The 19,250-nt window shown below is 42.5% G+C and overlaps 1 protein-coding gene across 1 annotated transcript in view; it reads left to right on the forward strand.

The window, feature by feature from the left end:
* DOCK1 (dedicator of cytokinesis 1) overlaps positions 1–19,250 on the forward strand; it is a 696,032-nt gene that overhangs the window by 138,705 nt on the left and 538,077 nt on the right. Inside the window, exons 7-9 of the mRNA XM_082266717.1 lie at positions 2,728–2,863; positions 3,845–3,999; positions 18,412–18,493. Of these exons, the coding sequence (XP_082122843.1) occupies positions 2,728–2,863; positions 3,845–3,999; positions 18,412–18,493 (373 nt within the window). The remainder of the gene's footprint in view (positions 1–2,727; positions 2,864–3,844; positions 4,000–18,411; positions 18,494–19,250) is intronic.

Genomic DNA, 19,250 nt, shown 5'->3' on the forward strand with positions numbered 1-19,250 from the left:
TGGTTTTAAAGTGGAAGTAATGGCCAACCACAAGTCTTAAAAATTCTGCCTCCAACCCCCCCTCCTACCTGTGCGGTCTCAGATCAGTAGGAATTTTTCATCTCCTCCAGCGCAATCATGCAATGCACATGCTTTAGCTCTCCTGTATTAGAGAGCACTCACTGCTTACTGCTTGATTAACCTAACCGCTTCGGTCAGAGCTGCTGTCCTAACCGTATAGTAGTATAGTGATCTCCCCTGCTGTTCTATTGTGTTCTGACTGGGGGACAGACCAGAAACTCCCCCACCCCCCAAGGACACTCTGGTCAGCATTCACTTTCTTTTTTAGGCTTCCTTTATTCTTTTTTCATCCAGTGATCTGACAAGTACGTGTTTTATTTATTTATATAAAACTTTTTTCCCAAAAGGAAAAAAATGTTGCTGTAACTGCTTATGAAGTATAAACTGGAGTTCAGCTTCAGTTTGTGAGTGTCTGAATCTGCTATGATATCTAACACTCCCCTGCCCCCAGACTGACAATATTGCTGCCCAAAAGCACCCCTGTGCTCTTTCATCCTATGTGGGGGCTCTCTAATACAGGAGGTGTTAATGGTCAATTCACCAAGTGAAAATGGGGGGGGGGTCTAAAAAAAGGAAAACAAATGCAGCCACCACATCTAACAATTGGTAAGCTGCCATATACTCCATTTTTGGTTTGGGGTTTAATACTATTTTAAGGAACATTTAGCAAAAGACAATATATTTGACTTGGGTAAATGGATTTTTGAAAAATTAGTTTATTTGGTTATATATTTGTAGGCTCCAGCGAGTAAAATGTTCTGCATAGAAGTGACTGGTGGAATACAGGGCTTGTTTTTGCTCTTTATCGATCTTTTCTTCACGCGGTTATATGAGGTTGAGATGTTCAGCAGGTCCTTCCTTAGCATGACAATCTGCCATCCTGTGTGTGATATTGAAGGACTTGTGCATCCTATGTTTACTCAATCAGCAGAGAATATTGGGGAGGCCAAAGTTTTCTGTGATGGTTGCAGTCAGCGTTGTATAAAGTACTTGAAACCCATACTTGAGTAAAAGTGCTCGATCAATAAAGTGACTTGAGTAGAAGTACTAAAGTATTCAACATTTTTTGTACTTAAGTATTGCAAGTAGTTTTTTTAAAAATTTTGCTACTCAAGTACTGTAAGTAAAAGTACCAGTAGTTTTGAAAAAAAAATACTACTCAAGTACTGAAAGTAAAAGTACAGGTACTGTGTTATGTAGTTATTAAAGAAAGAAGTCGAAAGAAGTCAAAAGTTTGAACATCATATTTTTTATTATTTCAAATGCAGCTTTTATTTATACATACAGTAGCTTTTATTTTCGTATGCGCTGATAATACACATGTTTTGAGCTTCATGAAACCTGCCATCTACTGTTCTGGCAGTGGTAATTTTTTTAATTGTAACGAGTAACTATGCAGCACAAAAAAAAATATTGGAGTAGAAGTATTGAAATCATTGAAAAAATGTAGTGAAGTGAAAGTAGGAGAAAAAAATTCTACTCTAGGAAAGTACAGATACCGCCTTTCGGTACTTAAGTACAGTAGTGAAGTAGTTCTACTTAGTTACTATACATCTCTGGTTGCAGTGTATTAAAGACTTGCTGGTTTCCAACCCAATTCCCATCATAGTGGAATTTTGAATAGATCACAATTAAGATCATTTAAGTTATTATTTTCTCTGCATCTAAAATAGTTCTGCAGGTAACCCTTAATGTAGGGAGACCAACAGTAAGCAGTCAGGCCTGCTTCTTCTGAGTAATTTCCTTTTTAAGATATATATTTTAATGTTTTATTTAAAAACGCTTCAAAAAGGGGCAATGATCCGATTCCCACCAAAACACTCCTCCATCCCAAAATATATACACAAAAGAGAAATTGGCCCACGGGACTTTGTGTGAGGTACGTGTTGGTGGCTGGAAAAAATTGAATTACACAGTCGATAAAAGCAATATTGTAATTTTATTGCATAATATGCACAGGTTGTGGTAACAAATGATAACATGTGCTCAATGGCGCATGCTGTAGCTCAAAGGCTATACTCACCACCCACCTACCAGGGACCCGCATTTCTGGCTGCCATTATGGGATTCTTCAGCTCCCGGGTCAGACACAATGCGCCGCTGTCACACGAGAATCCCAATTATTCCATCTAAGTCCTATTGAGTTGTGAGTATTACACACTCCATCCAGTTTCCATCTCTTGATGGAAATTTTTCAATTCTATAATCATAACGATATTGCATATTTAAACTACAATGTTCTTTTTATAGATACACATTGAATATACTGATCTCTGAAGAAGGGAGATTGCTCCCGAAACGCGTCAGATCACGATGTTATATTCAACTGTCATGTTATCTTATCATGTTATGCCTGTCTATGAGTGGTTACACCAAGTTTTATGCCAACATGTTATCTTCAAATGCCTGTGTTGTTTATTTTTTTACATATAGCCTTTGAGCTACAGCATGCGCCATTGAGCACATGTTATCATTTGTTCCCACAACCTGTGCATATTATGCAATAAAATTACAATATTGCTTTTATTAACTGTGTAATTCAATTTTTTCCAGCCACCAACACGTACCTCACACAAAGTCCCGTGGGCCAATTTCTCTTTTGTGTATATTTAAAAACGCTTGTTGCTTAATGTCATTATTGTCACTTACACTGTCTTCTTTTTTTAGGATCCTTGATTTGGACCTGGTTGTACGAGATGAGGATGGAAATATACTCGACCCAGAACAGTCCAGCACGATTAGTCTTTTCAGGGCACATGAAATAGCTTCCAAGCAAGTTGAAGAAAGACTTCAGGAAGAAAAGGTTTAGCATACTATTTTTCTGTACTTTGGTTATTACTAGTGCTGTGACAGAGAAATCATTACACCATCACTGTGCACTGTATCTTTGATTAAAAGGAAGGGCATGCAATTTAAAATATTTTACAGGCAGCTAAATAAACATGTACTGCTAGGCCCCACCATAATGAACACCCTCTGATAGAACTACTGCTTGTGGCCCATAGCAAGTCAAATATCTACAGAACATTGGAAAACACAGCAGACTAGAAGACTTTTCCCATTTACTTGGACTTTTGAATGGCTGGTATATTTGTATTTCTGTGTCTGTGCTGCAGACAAGTAGATACATGCACAGTTGAAATCTGTATATGGAGCCACTTTTTACCAGCTAAAGGTTTTTTAACTTTTCAGCTAGTCTTGTGATCCAGAAATCCCTGTCAGACAGTATAGTATGGGCCTGCTGCAGCAAAAACACAGCTTAGTGAAGATCTTGCCCTCATCCTGTTTACTGGGCCATAAAGGAGCAGCAGCATGTACTGTATGAGTCCTTAGCTCAGTGTGCTTTCTTCTGTTAGAAAGCTCACTGCCAGCACTCCTGCACTGTAGCTAAACCTGACTAGTAGAGATTGGCTCAGGTGTGTTCAGGATCCTAGTCCCAACCCACCTGCCGGATCCCACCAGGAAGCCAACACTGCTAATCACAGGCATTGAGACATTTCCCAGTCTGTGCAGCTGCGGACCAGGAAATGTCTCACTGCTTGTGACTAATGGTGTGCACTGTCTGCTTCCTGGTGGGATCGGCGGGTGGGTCGGGTCTAGTATCCCGAACACCCCGGAGCCCATCTCTATTGACGGGCTTCTAGGATTGGCCCGCCCTCTCCCTGAGTGTTGTTACAGGAGCTTATAAGAAACTGATCTATGAACACTAGCAGTGTGTTTAGCATTAAAAAAATGTTACCTGTTTAGCATTTCAAGTGTTGATTTATTATATATTTTTTTACAGTCTCAGAAACAGAATGACATCAACAGACAAGCCAAGTTTGCTGCCACACCCTCATTTACTTTGTTTGTTAATTTAAAAAATGTAGTGTGTAAGATCGGGGAGGACGCTGAAGTTCTGATGTCTCTTTATGACCCTTCTGAGTGTAAATTTATTAGGTAAGTTACCTAGTGCTTGGCAAGAGATATAAGAATGTCACATTACCTGACTTTTCTAATGCTTTTCCCCACACAAATGTTATAGATTGTTATGCTGAACCTCATTAAAGGTCATTAAAGCTTGACTTCTGAAGATGGCTAAATAAACAGTTGAAATGAATGTATTTCGTTTTATTTGCAAAGGAATTTTGTAGTTCTCTGTTAAGTCGGTCATGTGACCTAGGGAACCCTGCTAGACATAGGTCAGTGTTTTCTTTTTTTTTTCTCTACTTCAGCTAAGAATGCAGCCTTGTTACCAATTTGTTCCACTATTCATATTGCACAGTAAAAAGCAACATGTTGTAAAACCTAAAGCACTGTGCAAAACTGTAGTGCCCTAAATCCTCCATCTGTTTGCAAACTGTTTGTAAAGGAATATGGAAAGCTGATATAAAGACATACAGTATCTCACAAAAGTGAGTACACCCCTCACATTTTTTGTAAATATTTTATTATGTTTTCATGTGACAATACTGAAGAAATGACACTTTGCTACAAGGTAAAGTAGTGAGAGTACAGCTTGTATAACAGTGTCAATTTGCTGCCCCCTTAAAATAACTCAACACATAGCCATTAATGTCTAAACTGCTTGCAACAAACGTAAGTACACTCCTAAGTGAAAATGTCCAAATTGGGCCCAATTAGCCATTTTCCCTCCCCGTTGTCTGACTTAGTGTTACAAGGTCTCAGGTGTGAATGGGGAGCAGGTGTGTTAAATTTGGTGTTATCGCTCTCACTCTCTCATACTGGTCACTGGATGTTCAACATGGCACCTCATGGCGAAAAACTCTCTTAGGATCTGAAAAAAGAATTGTTGCTTTACATTAAGGTGGCTTAGGCTATAAGAAGATTGTCAAGACTGTGAAACTGAGCTGCAGCACAGTGGCCAAGACCATACAGCGGTTTAACAGGACAAGTTCCACTAAGAAAAGGCCTTGCCATGGTCAACCAAAGACGTTGAGTGCATGCGCTCAGCGTCATATTCAGAGGTTGTCTTTGAGAAATAGACGTTTGAGTGCTGCCAGCATTGCTGCAGAGGTTTGAAGAGGTGTGTGATCAGCCTGTCAGTGCTCAGACCATAAGCCGCACACTGCATCAAATTGGTCTGCATGGCTGTTGTCTCAGAAGGAAGCCTTTTCTAAAGATGATGCACAAGAAAGCCCGCAAACAGTTTGCTGAAGACAAGCAGCTTAAGGACATGGATGTCCTGGGGTGTGATGAGACCAAGATAAACGTATTTGGTTCAGATGGTGTCAAGCGTTGGTGGTGGCAACCAGGTGAGGAGTACAAAGACAAGTGTGTCTTTCCTACAGTCAAGCATGGTGGTGGGAGTGTCATGGTCTGGGGCTGGATGATTGCTGCCGACGCTGGGGAGCTACATTTTTTTGAGCAAACCATGAATGCCAACATGTATTGTGACATACTGAAGCAGAGCATCATCCCCTCCCTTTGGAGACTGGAACGCTGGGCAGTATTCCAACAGAACGACCCCAAACACACCTCCAAGATCACTACTGTCTTGCTAAAGAAGCTGAGGGTAAAGGTGATGCACTGGCGAAGCATGTCTCCAGACCTTAACCCTATTGATCATCTGTAGGGCATCCTCAAATAGAAGGTGGAGGAGCGCAATGTCTCTAACATCCACCAGCTCCGTAAAGGTGTCATGAAGGAGTGGAAGAGGACTCCAGTGGCAACCTGTGAAGCTCTGGTGAACTCCATGCCCAAAAGGGTTAGGGCAGTGCTGGAAAATAATGGTGTCCACACAAAATATTGACAATTTGGGCCCAATCTGGACATTTTCACTTAGGGGTGTACTCACTTTAGTCGCCAGCAGTTTAGACATTAATGGCTGTGTGTTGTTATTTTGAGGGGACAGCAAATTTACACTGATAGGCTCCATGTACACGGGACGCTGGAAATGGCTGTTTAGGAGCAGTTGGGCGTTTTTTTCAGAAGCCCCTGAACCCATCTACATTTTATCTTATCTGTTCATGTACACCAGGTCGTTTACAGTCATTTGCAGGCAGTTGCGTTCAGGGACTGTTTTTAGAACGCAATTATTTGCGTTCGAACGTGTGTTTCCCGGCGTTTCAAACGCACAAACGCGTCCGAACGCGTCTAAACGCGATGACCCGCGTTTAGCGTTCGCGTTTTTCCATTTTAAAGGGGAATAATTTTTTTGACCTCTAGGAACGCTTCTAAACGCAAACGCTGCTAAACGCCCGCTATACGCGGGTACGAACGCGACTGAACGGACGTTTCAAACGTCCTAAAAATTCCAGCATTCAAAGGGACTTTTAACAACGTCCCGTGTACATGGAGCCTTATACCAGCTGTACACTCACTACTTTACATTGTAGCAAAGTGTCATTTCTTCAGTATTGTCACATGAAAAGATATAATAAATTTACGAAAATGTGAGGGGTGTACTCACTTTTGTTAGATACTGTAACTGTGTACTTATACTAGTCGTATTTTAAAATACATCGTACATCACTCAACTCTCCCTATAAAAACACCACTCCCTTCTATTGCTTCCTAAGCTAAACCAACCTAACCTAGGACTCCACCACCCCTAGTACATGTTTACCTCTGTGTGATGGTGTTTACACCCTTAATGTAGAAAATTTCTGTGGCCCTGGCTGCACCTGAAAGAAGCCATGTGACAGAATTGTGTATTTTGTGTGTCCCAGCAGCTCTAAAGAACAAGTAGGTGGCGTCACTGCCTGCCTCTCCACCTCATCCATCATAATACACTTTGCATTAGTTCAGAAAATGCAAAGCATTCTCTGGTTGATGGCCCTGCTAAACGACTGACCTCCTGTATTTAGAAGGCATCAGACTGACCACTCAGCATGGGGCCCCCCAAACAAGTGGAGATCACTGGATTAGCGGTGTGTGCTTCAGTGATTTCCAGCTTCAGGCCAGGTATGGTATATGCGTAGGTACAAGCTGGACCAATCTCTATGTAAAAATATACCATGCATAGAATTAACCTTGAAGACCCCTTTCACACTGGCAGAGTCCGCCAGTGGATCCGCCTACTCAGCAGGGGATCTCTGTTGATCTCCGCCAAGCAGGCGTATGACACATCCTGCTGTCCTCTATGAGCTGTCAGGTGGAATTGGACTGCCTGTCCGTTTCCATCTGATTGTCATCCAATCCGATAGACGTTTTTAGCCGATCAGATGTCAGTGGGTGTTAACAGGAACTAGGGCTGCACGATATTGGGGAAAAAAAGTACATTGCGATATTCGTTTTTCATCGATATATATTGCGATATTTAACTGGGTGGAATGCAGAAGACACTGACAGTGTGGATTAGGCAGAGTCGGGACTCACAGTGGTGGTAGGAGGTAGAAGAATCCCCCCGAGTCCCGACTTCTCCCTGCCTAATGCTGTAGAGCGGCTGCTAAAAGAGTTCTATGCAAGGGGGGGATTGCTGAACAAGGTGAGAGAGTTGCAGTCTGCTGTGGATCTGTGTCCCCCTGTGCAGCCAAGATGGCAGTCGGCACAGCTTGCTGAGGGATATGAGTACACTGGGGTCCTTTTTTGTGAAGATTGGGAGGACTGTATATGGCTTTGGGGGCACCCGGGGGATGGAGGCAAGTCCCGAATGAGTGCGGAGTAAGTAGGCCTTATCGGGAACCACGAGCGTGTGATCGCGCTCCGATCTAGGCAAGGCCGCGGCTTCTGTGCCTGTGTAGGCCTCAACTCTGCGTTCCTCAGAACGGAGTCTTTCCTCCGCAATACCGGGCAGTATTGGTCTCTGGTGCCTCGATGGGTCTCCCCAAGCTGTTTTTTCTCCCTGAATAGGGGAGATTTAGGAGGATTGCTGAGGATTCTGTACGGCGGTATCGGAGCTCTCACAAGCCGTGTCCGTCCCTCACGTCTACCGGCCACGCCCCTTGCCTAATGCTATATGAATATCGCCCACGCCCGCAGAACAATATCATATCGACTATCGTTCAGCCCTAACAGGAACATGTCCCTTGACATCCGCTGCTCTGTAGAGAGCAATGGATGGCCGATCAGGTCTCTTCCTGAAAATCTGACAGGCTCACCTAATCGGTCTGTCAGTTTGAAAGTTGCTTAAACACTTCTAATCTCTATTTTTTCTTTTCTTTATTAAATACTGTTATGTAATGAATAAATTATTCAATACATAACAATTGGTCATGAATGCATTTATGTACTATATGCATATGAATATACCTCCTGTTGAAATTGTATTATTTTTTTTTAAGCCCTGATGAAGAGGGATTGTGTTGTCCCCCAAAGTGCATTGGCTTTTTTATGTGATTAGATTGTGAATCATTAAAGCAACTGGGACTCCACCATCTATTTTGGTGCTACATTTGTGTTATCACGCTTTGAGTAACATTCTGCTACCCACGATAGGGAGCCTTGTTTCGCATTAGCAGCCTTACCAGTGCCAGTAAAATTATGTTTTCGACATCATCTTCCTAAACCAATACATTTTGAAGTTCCTGCAGCTCTTGGATATGTATTTATTATTATTATTATTTCAGGTACTTATATAGCGCTGTCCATTTACGCAGCGCTTTACATATACATTGCACATTCACATCAGTCCCTGCCCTGAAGGAGCTTACAATCTAAGGTTCCTAACTCACATACTTACACAGTAGGGCCAATTTTATACAGGATCCAATTAACTTACCAGCATGTCTTTGGAGTGTGGGAGGAAACCGGAGTACCCGGAGGAAACCCACGCAGGCACAGGGAGAACATGCAAACTCCAGGCAGGTAGAGTCGTAGTTGGTATTCGAACCGGCGACCCTCTTGCTGCTAGGTGAAAGTGCTAACCACTACACCACTGTCCCGCCCATTGTTAGTAAAAAGTTCACTGTACAATTTTGAATCCATAGATTCATGACACATTTTTTGAGAATATTGGTGTGCAATATTTTTTTATCCTATGTGAGTTTTATATAATCTTGTAAATCTCAGAACCATCCTAGAAAGTACCAAAATAAATTGTTTACAGAAGTCCCCAAGTTGATTGGAAGTGTTTTAACATAAATATGTAGTTTGCAGAAACTTTTTATGTATTTTTTTTCTTCTAATGGAGGATTTGCAAATGATTGCAGTGTAATTGAAAATTAATGAGGAGAAAAGAAATCCATCGGCAGTGCATTACGGTTCATAACTGGTTAATAAATCCTATTTGCATTTATAGTAATTAATGAAAGTATTTGAAATGAATACCATTATTTTTAAGAGTCTTCCTCCTGTAAAGTTCTTAATGTGAGTTTCTCGGAAGGAATTTGAAATACATTCTTCTAGTAAGTAGCAAAACTCTTATATCACGATTATTATTATTTAATGTGTTTTTATAATTGCTGACATTACATAGATTAAATTGCATCTTCATTTTATTATAGAATAAAAAAAAAAGTATGTTGCTCGGTGTTGTAGCAAAATGGAAATACTGGTTTACTGAAGAATCAAGGAGTCTTCAGGTGCCTATGTATATTGGAGATTTGTAAAGTGTAACAATGGGCAAAAATTACAGTATGATGGAGCCCCCAAGACAAACGTTTTGCTCAGCATCATTGTCAACTCATGGATGGAGTAGTTGATGTAGGTTAAATTTTGACTTTAAATTGGCACTGTTACTACAGGATCTAAACAGTAAACAACAAGTAGCAATATCTTTAGAAAGAAAAAGCAATATATTTACCTTTCAAACTGCCCAAGTCTTAAAACATCACCAGCATGCTGCTCCCTGGTTGTCTTAACCATTCAACACTTCTGGGTGTGTGAATTTGTAATACCCCTACCGCAGTTTCTCCCACTGGTTCCATTTGCAGGACATACCAGCCGGAAGGATGAACCACTACCTGCAATAAGGGGGAAATGGGTATATAACTCGCTCCAGCTGGCCAAATACCTACAGTGGGTACGGAAAGTATTCAGACCCCCTTAAATTTTTCACTCTTTGTTATATTGCAGCCATTTGCTAAAATCATTTAAGTTCATTCTTCTTCCTCCTAAATGTACACATAGCACCCCATACTGACAGAAAAACACAGAATTGTTGACATTGTTGCAGATTTATTAAAAAAGAAAAACTGAAATATCACATGGTCCTAAGTATTCAGACCCTTTGCTGTGACACTCATATATTTAACTCGGGTGCTTTCCATTTCTTCTGATCATCCTTGAGATGGTTCTACACCTTCATTCGAGTCCAGCTGTGTTTGATTATACTGATTGGACTTGATTAGGAAAGCCACACACCTGTCTATATAAGACCTCCCAGATCACAATGCATATCAGAGCAAATGAGAATCATGAGGTCAAAGGAACTGCCTGAAGAGCTCAGAGACAGAATTGTGGCAAGGCACAGATCTGGCCAAGGTTACAAAAAGATTTCTGCTGCACTTAAGGTTCCTAAGAGCACAGTGGCCTCCATAATCCTCAAATGGAAGACGTTTGGGACGACCAGAACCCTTCCTAGAGCTGGCCGTCCGGCCAAACTGAGCTATCGGGGGAGAAGAGCCTTGGTGAGAGAGGTAAAGAAGAACCCAAAGATCACTGTGGCTGAGCTCCAGAGATGCAGTCAGGAGATGGGAGAAAGTTGTAGAAAGTCAACCATCACTGCAGCCCTCCACCAGTCGGGGCTTTATGGCAGAGTGGCCCGACGGAAGCCTCTCCTCAGTGTAAAACACATGAAAGCCCGCATGGAGTTTGCTAAAAAAACACCTGAAGGACTCCAAGATGGTGAGAAATAAGATTCTCTTTTTGGCCTTAATTCTAAGCGGTATGTGTGGAGAAAACCAGGCACTGCTCATCACCTGTCCAATACAGTCCCAACAGTAAAGCATGGTGGTGGCAGCATCATGCTGTGGGGGTGTTTTTCAGCTGCAGGGACAGGACGACTGGTTGCAATCGAGGGAAAGATGAATGCGGCCAAGTACAGGGATATCCTGGACAAAAACCTTCTCCAGAGTGCTCTGGACCTCAGACTGGGCCGAAGGTTTACCTTCCAACAAGACAATGACCCTAAGCACACAGCTAAAATAACGAAGGAGTGGCTTCACAACAACTCCGTGACTGTTCTTGAATGGCCCAGCCAGAGCCCTGACTTAAACCCAATTGAGCATCTCTGGAGAGACCTAAAAATGGCTGTCCACCAACGTTTACCATCCAACCTGACAGAACTGGAGAGGATCTGCAAGGAGGAATGGCAGAGGATCCCCAAATCCAGGTGTGAAAGACTTGTTGCATCTTTCCCCAAAAGACTCCTGGCTGTATTAGATCAAAAGGGGGCTTCTACTAAATACTGAGCAAAGGGTCTGAATACTTAGGACCATGTGATATTTCAGTTTTTCTTTTTTAATAAATCTGCAACAATGTCAACAATTCTGTGTTTTTCTGTCAGTATGGGGTGCTATGTGTACATTCATGAGGAAGAAGAATGAACTTAAATGATTTTAGCAAATGGCTGCAATATAACAAAGAGTGAAAAATTTAAGGGGGTCTGAATACTTTCCGTACCCACTGTATGGTGCCTGGGAGTGTGGGGTAGGAAGGGCGGACGGGAGAATTGCAGAGAAGTTTTAAGACTCAGGCTGACCGCAAAGGTAGGCCTTTGTTGTTTTTTTTTTTTTTATTTAAAATTTTGTATTTTAACAAGTCAGAAAATACAACAGGTATACACAAGAATTGTACAAAGCTATAGCCAACGGTGACTGGAGAGTCCAAGGAGGAGTGAGGGGGAGGTGGCCAGAACTCAATGGCCAAACTTTACGTGAGTCCCATGTCGGCATAGGTGACGGGAATTGTGTGGTCACGTACAGTAAATGCAAAATCATCAGGGGGGGGGGGGGATCGTCTAAGGTTTTGGACAAGTGCTTAAGGAAGACGTTCCACTTGGTTCGGAAAAGTTAATTGGCAGAGGGGGACATAGTGTCCATGTTGATGCGGTCAATGGAGAGAAGTGTGGTTAGCTCTGGCTGTAACATGGAGATGAGGGGAGGGGTAGTTGTAACCCAATGTTTCAAGATCAGTCGTCTAGCAACTAGTAGAGTGGTAAGAATCCATAGACGAGGAGGGTCAGCTGATGTGCTCGACCATTTCTGCAGACGTTTATCCCAGTAGCCGAATAGCAAGAGAAGAGGGTCTTTTGGCGTAGTCAATTTGGTGACGGCTTCAATGTAGGTGATGACTTTGTCCCAAAATGATGAAATAGATGGACAGTCCCAAAACTTGTGATAAAGGGACGGGCGTTCAGTAAGGCAATGAGGACATTTATGGGCCTCCGGGATCGTCTTGTCCGAAAGGAACGGAATATGTGCCCTATGAAAGATTTTGAGTTGTTTTCCTTCCAGATAGAGTTGGGGGTGAGTCCAAGAGTGGTCCGAAGACCGCTGATGATCTTGGGTAGGGTGTCCTCTCCAGGAAAGTCCTTGAGCCAGTTCTTAGCGGATGATGTAAAGATAGCCGGTGGGCACGATTGCAAGAGGGGTTTGTATATGTCCGAGATGGTATATTTGCCCGAAGCTAGAAGAGAATCTATAAGTGTAGGCCGGAGCCGCTGATCAGGTTTGGTTGAGGCGGTGCGGATGTAATGGCGACATTGCGCCAAGTAGAAATGGTCCGAGGCAGGCAATTCATACATCTTGGAAGTGTCCGAAATAGGGAGTAAGAGACCGGTTGGGTTGTTGCAGAGTTGGGCAAAGGTGACCAGTCCTTTTAGATTCCAACGATTGTAAACTACGTGATCAAGACCAGGGGGAAAGGCCGGGTTGCCCCGGATCGGCACATATTTGGAAAAGTGTAGTGGTAGTTTTAGCAGCTTACGTACCTCCCTCCATGCTATAACCGTGTCCCTTAGGAGCAGGCTATAACGCAGGTCAGGAGGGAGTTGAGCCCACCTGACATGGAGAAGGGCCGACAGACTGAACGGCTCGGACATCTGGGACTCCAACTCCTAATTCGAGAATTGAGACGTCCGAGATATCCAGTCCAAAGCCACCCTCAATAAGCATGACAAATTATACAGTCGTATGTCAGGAAAGATGATACCTGCGTCTCGCCTGGGGAGGCTCAACTTTTTGGAGGATATGCGAGGTCTCTTCCCTCTCCACAGAAAACGAGAGAAGGCTCTGGAGAGCTCCTGTTCATCTTTGTGTTTGATCAGTAGCGGCAAGGTTTGTAAAAAGTACAATATGCGTGCAAAACTGACCATCTTTATCAAATGGCATCTCCCCAAGAGAGACAGCGGTAGATCCCTCCAGTTTTCCAGTTCCCCTTTAATTTTGGCGAATAGCGGGAGGTAATTAAGGGTGTAAATAGAGGCGGGCGATCTTCCGATTTTTATACCGAGATAGGTGATAGAATGTGGTGTAATTGTAAAGGGGGAATTTTGTTCCCATGCGCGTTGTGTGGCAGACCCCAAGGGAAGGATTTGGCCTTTGTTGTTTTGACCTGAACTCTGGGTAAAACATTTTGATAAAGTGGCTCTAAAGGCTGAAGGTTTTTTACCTTTTTATGTATTCTATGTATGAAGGTAAAAAAACCTTTTGGTTTTCAATAACGTCCCCAGCACCCCCCTCCCCCAAGTACTTACCTGAGCTTCATCTTGATCCAGCAATGTGCACAAGATCATTGGCTCTCTGACTCTACCTCTTCATTGGCTTAGAGCTCAGTGGGAGTCATTGGTTACTGCTTCTGTCCGTCACAGCCATTAAGTCAATGAGGAGAGAGAGGGGGCGGGGCTGAGCCATGGTTTTGATGTCTGAATGAAGACGCAGAGCAGCGGCTCTGAAGCATGCCTGCTTGGGAGCCCCATTCCAAGCTGCTTGCTGGTGGCACTCGACAGGAGGGAAGGGCCAGGAGCACCGGGGGGGGGGGGGAATCCAAGAAGGAGGATTTGGACTGCTCTGTGCAAAACCATTACACAGAGCAGGTAAGTATAACATGTTTTTTTTTTTCTTTTTTTAAACATTTATGCCGTTAATTTCACTTCAAATTGTTTCTTCATTAGTTTAAAGGCAGCAGATAAGGAATCGTTAAAAAAACACGCAATGTTTGAATATACCACGCAGGCTGACGATACAAAATGGTCATCTACCAACAGTTAAACAGAGAACAACTTGTGCAGAAAGAGACAGAAAGAAGAAGTAGGAAAGGGGTAGGACAGTTGGGAGGTTTGGAGGAGCATGTAGAAGCCATGGAGGCATCACCTCAATGTCAGATGAGGGAAGTTTTTTCTTTTAAATTGAAAAAGTCGGCAGTCGAAATCTGATGACATAAAGCTGGAAACCCATGGAACCCAGGTTTTGGGGAAATTGCGCATATTGTCAGTAAGTTTAGTGGTCAGCTTGTTATTTGTGAGCATCCAATGCACCTTAGATTTTTCTTCTGCCAGGGAGAGGGAATCGGACAGCCAGGTTCTAGCCATGATTTGCTTAACTGTAAAGTAAGTTGTCAGCCTGAATTGATATTTGGAAAGCCCATCTGGTTTCAAGTTGAGCATTGTCTCTCCAGGTATCATTGGAATAGTAAACCCAAAGAGTACTTTTAGCATATCATACACCTGCATCCACAAAGCATTCACAATTGGACAGGTCCACCATATGTGGACATAACAGGCCAGTTCTAGGCAGCCACGGAAACAAGTCCCAGCATGCCCTGGAGTATAACGTGCGACTTGAGTCAGAACTAGGTATCAGTGGTACAGTCATTTATAATTAGTTTCAAGTACAAGTACATTCTGGGAGCACGGTTTGGAGGTTTCCCAGATTTGATGCCATTGCTGTGGTTGCAGGGCAATGCTGAGATCGGATTTCTATTTTTGCATATATTCATGATGGGGTGACGAGGAGCCTGTGATAAGTTCAGAGTAAAGAAAAAAGATCAAGTCTGGAGGGTGCTGATCCTTTCTGGCAATTTATTCTCTATTTGCAGTATGACTGTGGGCCATAAGATGTCAAGAGGTAATGCATGTCAGTGAACTTTAGGTCAATCCAATGCCAAATCGCAAGTGAGTTTTCCCATCCTTGTGGGAAGGCAGGATTGCTGAGAAAGGACATTAAAGGTAGATAAGGGGACTGAAACTAACCAGAGCAGTTAGTCATCACATTTACAGTAGATAGAGAATGCATATTGACTGGGTTCTATTGGGATCTACCGTACTTGAATCCATTTCATGAAAGTTGCGTTACAGGTTTTTTTTATTGGTATAAGGGCACAGTCCAATGTTTCAAGGAATACCCAAATGGGTATTTCACTTTTGGCATGCTATTTTGGCCAATGATAGTACTTCTGCAAATGTAGGACCCCTAGACCACCCTTAAGTTGGTTGTGGTAGAGGGTTGTTTAGCTATTTTTGTCTATGGCATTGCCAGATGAATTTTAAAAGCTGTTGCTGGAGTATTGAAGTCAGTCTCTTAATGGGCAACACATGAAACAGATACAGGAGGTCTGGCAAATATGTCATCTTGGTTTTCCATATGCAGCCAAATCAAGAGAGTGGGTAATATCTCAGGGTGGTTAACAGTGTTTTTGGGTTTACTAAGAAGAGGCGGATAATTGGTAGCATGGAGAGAGTGATAAGAAGAGGGCAAGATAGATTCCGAAATGTGAGAGGCACTTTGGTTCTCAGTGGTAAAGAAAAGAGCTCTGTTGCATACCTACCTGTTCTTATGTCAGAGAAACATTTTAATATTTGGGACTTGGGAGTGCTTGATATGAAGACCAGAGGGAGATATTGTGAAGATCTTCGCTTGGAAGTAGTCTTCCAGTTGTCTGATTCACTCGTTCATGTTTAAGGGACGTAGCCAGCTAAATGAAGTCACCCCTAATCACCGCCATGTAGGCTTCCATAGGAATATTGTGTCAGTGTTTGTTTTTAAGATATTCTAGGATGGAAAAACAAATGCAGGCTCTTGAGGATTCTACTGGCAGCAGAGAATCTTTAAAAGTCCAGGTGCATTCGGTTGGGGCTGACCAAAGTGAGTAGAGAGAAAGGGTGACTACACTATATTCAGGCCGAGGGACAACTACTGTAGTTGAAACTTTAACTTGAGGGTAGGAGGGCATGGGATGAAAAAAGGATCTTTACAAGAAAAGGCATTATATGGAGAGAAATAGATTATGTAATTTTTGGCTGTTGGATTAATTTTACACCAACAGTCAGTCAATGACTGGTGTGTCAGCAAAGCTCTAAATCGGGGCTGACAAATCTGGTGGTATTTGAGTAAGGGACCTACCTGAGTGTTGGTTGAACAGCAAAGTCTCTGCTTGGGCTTAGTGGGTAGTTCGCTGTTGGGTGAAAAATAGGTGACAATGGTTACTTCTTAAACTTGCAAGTGTCCTGTTAACATTAAGTAGCTCTTTTTTACATCTAAACTTCATGACCTTGCCAAAGGCTAGGAGAGTTGCTTAATGTTTGGTCCTGTTGGCCAAATATACTGTGTACTAAGGTAGCTGGGTAACAAGGAGTCTTCTGTAGGTAGACTACGTCTGCTTTTAAGTTGCCAAAATGACAGAATGTAGTTGTTTTCTTGGACCCTTGATGTGAAGGGTCACAAAATGTAGCTTTGCAATGTAAAATAGGGAATTTGATATCCGTATCTGGCTGTTGGGTTCCAACTGGGGCTGGAAGTCAATTCTTCAGTGCTCCAGATAGGAAAAGAAGGGAATGAGAAGGGAAGAAGGAGTCCAGCTGAAGGAATCAAGGATGAAGGGGAAATGCATGGTTTAAATATACACAAAACTGTATTGAAACAGCTGTAAGCACGGCACATTTGCAGTGAGTTTCACTATTTACTCCGAGGCTAATCTGTGAGCAACAACCACAAGGGGTTGCGGACTGGTAACTGAGGAGCAGTGACTGCCTCCCAGGAGCAACTGGTACATGTAATTAACAGATTATAAGAGCATCAATATCGGGATAGTGAGGTGGGCCTTTTAAGGTAGCTTGTGGGGCTCAACAGGCTTAGTTGACCATTAACAAGTTAAAATAGCAACAGTAGTGTAAAACAGAAAACTGTATATAAAACAGACAGAATCTTCTGCTCCCAGAATTACCTGGCTTTAAAAAGGATAGACAGCAAAAATATAATAGACCCTGTGAGTCCAAGTGTGCTGAAGAAAATAGGGTGAAACCTTGGCTGAACACTGGTCTAGTGAGGAAACTGCTGCTAGATTGCCCAGAAGAGAGATGACCAGCAACTCCAACCAGCCTTTTAAGCAAAGATAAGCTGAAGATACACAAAAGGACAATAGTATACACCATGAGGTAATGGCAATAATGACATTCAAGTAAAGTAGGGTTTACTGGGATATCTGAACAAGGTGTGCATAGTAAGATTTTACAGAATAGCAATAGTGCCTTATTACGAAGCCAGTGGGCAACCGACTCATAGAAATCCATAGTGGAGTTGAGGATTGGTAAGGGGGCAAATTACCCAAATGCGACCTGGTATTCTCTGATTCCTGTAGGACAGCAGAACTGTTTGGAATCAACTTAATCCAAATACTGGATAAACTTCAGAAAAGGGGAACATTTTAGCTCGGGGAGCTGGACCCTTGAATTGGAGTCTTCTGTAGGATGCAGTGCTATTCTTTTGCTGAGGCAGATGGAGATTGAGTGGTGGGTATCTGAACAAGGTGTGCATAGTAAGATTTTACAGAATAGCAATAGTGCCTTTTTACGAAGCCAGTGGGCAACCGATTCAAAAATCCATCGTGGAATTTAGGATTGGTAAAGGGGTAAGTTACCCAAATGCGACTGGTATTCTCTGGTTCCTGTAGGACAACAAAACTGTTTGGAATAAACCTAATCCAAATACTGGATAAACTTCAGAAAAGGCTAACATTTTAGCTCGGGGAGCTGGACCCTTGAATTGGAGTCTTCTGTAGGATGCAGTGCAATTAAATACGTTTTTAAAAAGGTTTAAACTATTTTATTATATGCAAGGGGACTTGGGTATGTGATGTTTTTTCCCAGATGTAACTGCCACATTTGCTGGACAGTGTGGTCTGTTAAAGTGGGGAATAAAGCAGTTAATAAAACTAGGTTACAAAAAGGGACCCAGAAAACAAAAAACTGCAGTGTTAATGCTAATGACAGGCTCTTTTATATTGTTTGCTTGGAATGCTTAAGAAAGTGATAGAGGTGGTCCTATTGTGCTTTTACTTGTGCTTTTTTAATAAGCAAAGAAAAAAATGAGATAAAGGTAAACAAAAAATGTATTTTTCATTCTGTATATTAGGAATTGATCTGCTCTGAAGTAAAATATGTCAAGGAGCTCAGGCTTGCAGTCTGTTGTAATGTTTATTTTTTCAAATAGAAAATGTCCCTACTACAATCAGCTATCATTTCAATTTTTGCAGTGAAAACTATTTGGTGCGCTGGTCAAGCTCGGGCTTGCCGAAGGATATTGAGCGGCTGCATAATCTACGAGCAGTTTTCACAGTAAGTTATTGCATTAAGTGTTCCGGGATGCTCTTCTGAGAGGAGGCAGTGGAAAATTAATTAGGAAGTTTTATATCATTCTGAGATCACCGCCTATAGTTGCAGAGATTAAGACATGGCTATTCTATCCTGTAGGAAATCATTTTAAGCAGCTTTTCCCAAACTTTGGTCAGTCATGTAACACCTCAACAACTTCTGCAGTGTCTGAATTCCACTACTTGTCCCATTAAAGGCCAACTCAATACCAAAAAAATATGTCAGCCTGCCCAGGTGCTGCTTGATTGGCTTTCTATATTTGGAGGGAATCCAGTGTGAGTGCACCCAGGGCTAGGACAAAGAGTGGGCAGAAGGGGCGGCTGCCCTGGGCATTGTGGCATCTGAGATGGGTGGCACCACAAGGAGATTGGGGAGGGGGTTGTTTTGAGAAGGGGAATTTGGGGGAGGAAGCAGGAAGTAAGAATTGTTCTAGGAGGGTCAATTTTGGGAGGTATGCTAGGAGTGGTTATTTGGGGTGGGGGGGGGGGGTTGTGTTGGGAAAAGGATTTGTGCTAGGAGGGGGGGTTTGTGCTATTAAAGTAATATGGTAGAGGGGAATTATATATTTTTGGGGGGGAGATATTTGTGTTAGGAGGGGAAATTTTGCATGTTGGATTTGAGCTAGGATGGGGATTCAGAGTGGGGGAGAGTGAATTTGTGCTTGGAGGGGAAATATGAGGGGTGGAGAATTTGTGCTAGGAGGGGTAGATTTTTTTTTGGG

Source organism: Pelophylax lessonae, assembly GCF_965119305.1.
Source record: "Pelophylax lessonae genome assembly, chromosome: 9".
In the NCBI taxonomy this organism is placed as follows: Eukaryota; Metazoa; Chordata; class Amphibia; order Anura; family Ranidae; genus Pelophylax; species Pelophylax lessonae.